Source organism: Hydra vulgaris, chromosome 15, assembly GCF_038396675.1.
Source record: "Hydra vulgaris chromosome 15, alternate assembly HydraT2T_AEP".
In the NCBI taxonomy this organism is placed as follows: Eukaryota; Metazoa; Cnidaria; class Hydrozoa; order Anthoathecata; family Hydridae; genus Hydra; species Hydra vulgaris.
Window position 1 is genome coordinate 51,201,292 of NC_088934.1, and position 4,440 is coordinate 51,205,731.

General features: G+C 28.7%; 1 protein-coding gene across 1 annotated transcript; it reads right to left on the minus strand.

Moving 5' to 3' along the window:
• Nucleotides 1-34: 34 nt before the first annotated feature.
• Nucleotides 35-2,269, minus strand: LOC136092034 (uncharacterized). Its single transcript, XM_065819755.1, has one exon. The coding sequence runs from the start codon at nt 2,267-2,269 to the stop codon at nt 35-37; it is 2,235 nt and encodes a 744-aa protein (XP_065675827.1).
• Between the last annotated feature and the right edge of the window lie 2,171 nt (nt 2,270-4,440).

The window sequence follows — 4,440 nt, forward strand, 5'->3', positions numbered from 1 at the left end:
CCTAATCTATTTGATATCGTACTGATTCCACCTCTTATCCATTCTTTATCATGAGGATCATATCATAATCACTCAACAGTTCTAACTTTACTTTTGTTTTTCTCAATGCAGCCTCCCAAGCTAATCCTGGTGATGTATAATACCAAGCTGGATCTAACTTATAGTTTTTCATGCAAACATCTCTAAAATTTTTAAAGACATCAGATAGTAAAAGTACATCTGAAACATTATATAAATCATGATAATCTCTAAATGATCTGCATTTAAATTCCTTCCATACAGTTTGCGCATGTGCGTAAGCATCATCATTAATTCCTTCATCATTTAATTTAGAAAAGAATGATTCTTTAAGAGGTAGTTGTTCTTCATTAAATTTATCAATAGAATCAACCCAATCATAAGGGTATACACCTTTTTTCATTAACAAATCTATTTGTTTCCCTTTATAAAATTCTCCAATACTTTTACATTGCTCTTTTGTTAGATTTTTTGATAAGACATCTAAACTAGATGGCATAAATCTATAACTGTCTAAGAAACGAATCTCTCGTTTAATATCAACAGTCTTATCCTCTTCAATATACTCTCCAACTTTAATCTCTCTAGAAAAGCTGATATATTTTTCTTCATTGTTAGGTATACAACTTAATTTACCTCCTGATAACTTCTTTATGAATAAGTGACTATCATAACCAGATAAGTTATGAAATAGTACTGGGAAGAACTCTGGAACCCTATATGTCAAATTACAAATTTTATGAGCAGCACCTCTGTATTTTCCAGTTAAATGGCAATGATCTCGCACTCTGTCTTTTCCTAAATATTCTTCACAAATATGACACTTTATTGCTGCATCAAATGCTTTCTTGTTTTTACTTGTAAATATCATAGGCTTCTTAAAATCTACTTCATTACAAATTTTTATAATATCTTCTTGTAGATAGTCTATAAATATTTGAACAATATCATCTTCTTCACTATTTGCAGTATATGTTACTAATCTATCTTTGTATATACTTTGATTATAACATTTAATATAGTAACAGAATGAACTTGGTATATGTTTTTGATACTGCTTCGTATAGGATTCATTTGGATTGGGAGTACAAGTATTGATAGGTTTAATAAAACTTTCAAAGTCTGCATATATTACAAAGGGTACTTTCATCGATTTATAATGCTGTTTAAAATACATTGTTGTTCCTGGTTTTGGAAGTTCAATACGAACTGAATCATGTGCATCACAATACAATTTATGCTTAGATAAATATTCTTCTGAACTATATCCTAATAAGCAATTTCTACAATAGTGAGTTGCACCATTTCTTTTTGATGTTTGCGTTGAAAGTAATCTACTTAAATTATTTATCAAGCAGTAATGGTTAGATACTTCAGATCCATTCGGAGTGGTTTCATCACCAGTTATTAACAATAAATCTATTAAATGTTTTCGACCACTATTATGTGATAATCGCAAAGGATGAACATGAAAGTTTTCATACCCAAATACATTCACACTTACATCTGGATTGATTTTCTCAAATAGATCAATTTGTTTTAATGAAACTGGAAGTTCTATTTTATCCCAATTTATTTTTTCAACTTGAGTTATAAGACCATTATCTACTCTTTCAGGATGATTATCTGTTGGATTTAAAAATCTAGCTATACACCACTTAAAGCATTGATTATCTTCATTTTGCATATTAATGATTGCTTTTTTAGCTGTTAATTTTTTATCAAGTGGAATATAAGATTTAGCTTTAAGTGGATTATACTCTATAATATTTATATCTATTTTTTTAATAGAAACAAATGTCCAGTTTGATCCTTCCTGTTGAAACAATGATAAATTTTCAAAAATTTTAGAATTTGATGTTTCATAAAGTTCATCTAAATTTGTAGCTTCTAATATAACTGTACTATTCGATGCAAATTTAGGAGTTACAATTATAACGTCTCCAGTTAAAATACTAGTTTTTACCATTTTACAAGTGGCAACTATATTCACTTTAGATCCTCTATTTTCATTTAGTACTTTAATTGCACTATTTTTAGCAACATTCATAAAAGTTTCAAGATCATATCCTTTTATACCTTTAGCTGAATATTGTTTTGTCACATTCTTAATAGCTGTTTGAGTTAACTTAAACTCAACTTGTTTTTTAGTATCTATTGGAGGCTTTATTGGCTCTGTTTTTTTTTTAATCTCAGATTTTGTCTCTTCTAATTTTTTTTTAATCTGATCTGGTATATATGGCTTAACCATCTCTACTAAGTCGTTATAGCTATTTATAAGATATAAAGTTTGTTCATCTATCCTATTTTTATGTCAAGGTGCAGGAATGGGTCTTTGAATTACAGGAACTTGTCTAGAGGGACGTATGACATTTGGACGTGGTGTAGGAATTGGTCTTTGAATTACAGGAACTTGTCTAGAAGGACGTATGACATTTGGACGTGGTGTAGGAATTGGTCTTTGAATTACAGGAACTTGTCTAGAGGGATGCATGACATTTGTGCGTGTTGCAGGAATTGGTCTAACAGGCACATGCCTTTGATTAACATTTCTAGTAGTATTAAATTGGCTATTGTATGAATGGCCGTTTGGACGTGGAGCAGGAATTGGTCTTTGAATTACAGAGTTATATCTATCAGGAACATATCTATTAGGATGCAAGACATTTGGACGTGGAGCAGGAATAGGTCTTTGAATTACAGAGTTATATCTATCAGGAACATATCTATCAGGATGCATGACATTTGGACGTGGAGCAGGAATAGGTCTAATAGGCTCCTGTGAAATAGTTAATTGCGATAATTCATTAATAAGATCACTTTTTCGCTTTGTATAGTAATATTTAATTCCTTGATTTTTGGCGATTTGTCTTAAATCTTCTACTTTTTTGCTATTCATTTCCATTTTTATGCCTACAGGAACATATCTATCTAGACGATGGACATCTGGACGTGGAGCAGGAATTGGTCTAATAGGCTCCTGTGAATTAGTTAATTGCGATAATTCATTAATAAGTGCGCGTCTTGGCTTTGTATAGTGATATTTAATTCTTCGCTCTTTGGCGATTTGTCTTAATTCTTTTACCGTTTTGTTTTCGATTTTTATATCCATAAGATTTTTATTTTTTATAATAATGAAATTTCTTTATATCATTTTTTTCAAAAAAAAAACTTTTCTTATCAAAAATTTTATATGATAAGATCATATGAAATTTAATATTTTATAAATTTAATATTATTTTTTTGGTCTTTTTATAGCGGTTTTGTAAGATTCGCATATTTCAAAAGGATCTGAAGTAGATTACACAAATCCATTTGATTTTTTCCAATACAATTGACATGAAGTTGGTTTAAACATTTTATAAAATTCCATACCTTTATCTCCCATTTTTATATATCAATCTTTTTTTTTAAGCGCTTTTAGCACATCAAAAATCTTTAGATTTTTTTTAATTTTTTAGAATTGAGTACTTCAATCTTATAACCATCCTCAATCTTTCCATCACGTAATTCAAAATAACCAAATCCATGTCCAGTTTCTTTCATAGCCATATATAATGATTTATATATTATTTCTTCTCCTGTTTCTATGTTTGTGAGTTTAATAGTGACTGGTTCTTTCCTAATTGTTCTTAATCTTTCATATTTTGGATCAATTTCTTTTTTTTCTTTTTCTTCTTTTACTTTATTTAATCTAGGTCTTCCTACTGGTTTTCTCTCACGAACTTCTTTTACTTTATTTAATCTAGGTCTTCCAATAGGTCTTTTCACATCAGTTAATTCTGTTGCTTTTGACATGATTGCATCCTTATCAATCAATCCATTATCTATAGCATGCATTAATAATGTGACATGTTATTTAATATTGTGAAATGTTATTTTCACAATATTAAATATGATATTTAATAATGTGAAATGTTATTTTCTTTTAATAAATTTTGCAATGCTGTCCTTGTATAATACATTTTTATTATATAAAGAAAAAAAATTATTTATATCATTTTTTAATTGATGATAAGGTCTAATTTACTTCCATCTGATTTAAAATTCACTAATTTATCTGATATTACTACAGCATATCCTATCGTATATTGAGGAACTGCTGTATTAAAGTTCATTTTAATTTGTATATCTATTACTGATGATTTATATCTTTCTGGTTGATTACTTACATCAATAACAAATATAGGGTACAAATCTTTATAATCAAGAGGTTGTATGTTACTTTGAGTAATCAACTCGTTCATTCCATAATATTTTTCACTAAATACAGATGCATCTCTATAAGCTCTTGAGAATTGTTGATTTGGAAATGATAAGCTGTAATCAGTTACTGGATATTTATCAGAACTTAGCATAACGTAAATATTTTTCAAGTCACAATGATCGAATATTGCTGGATTAGTTGTTTGATCTCCATTT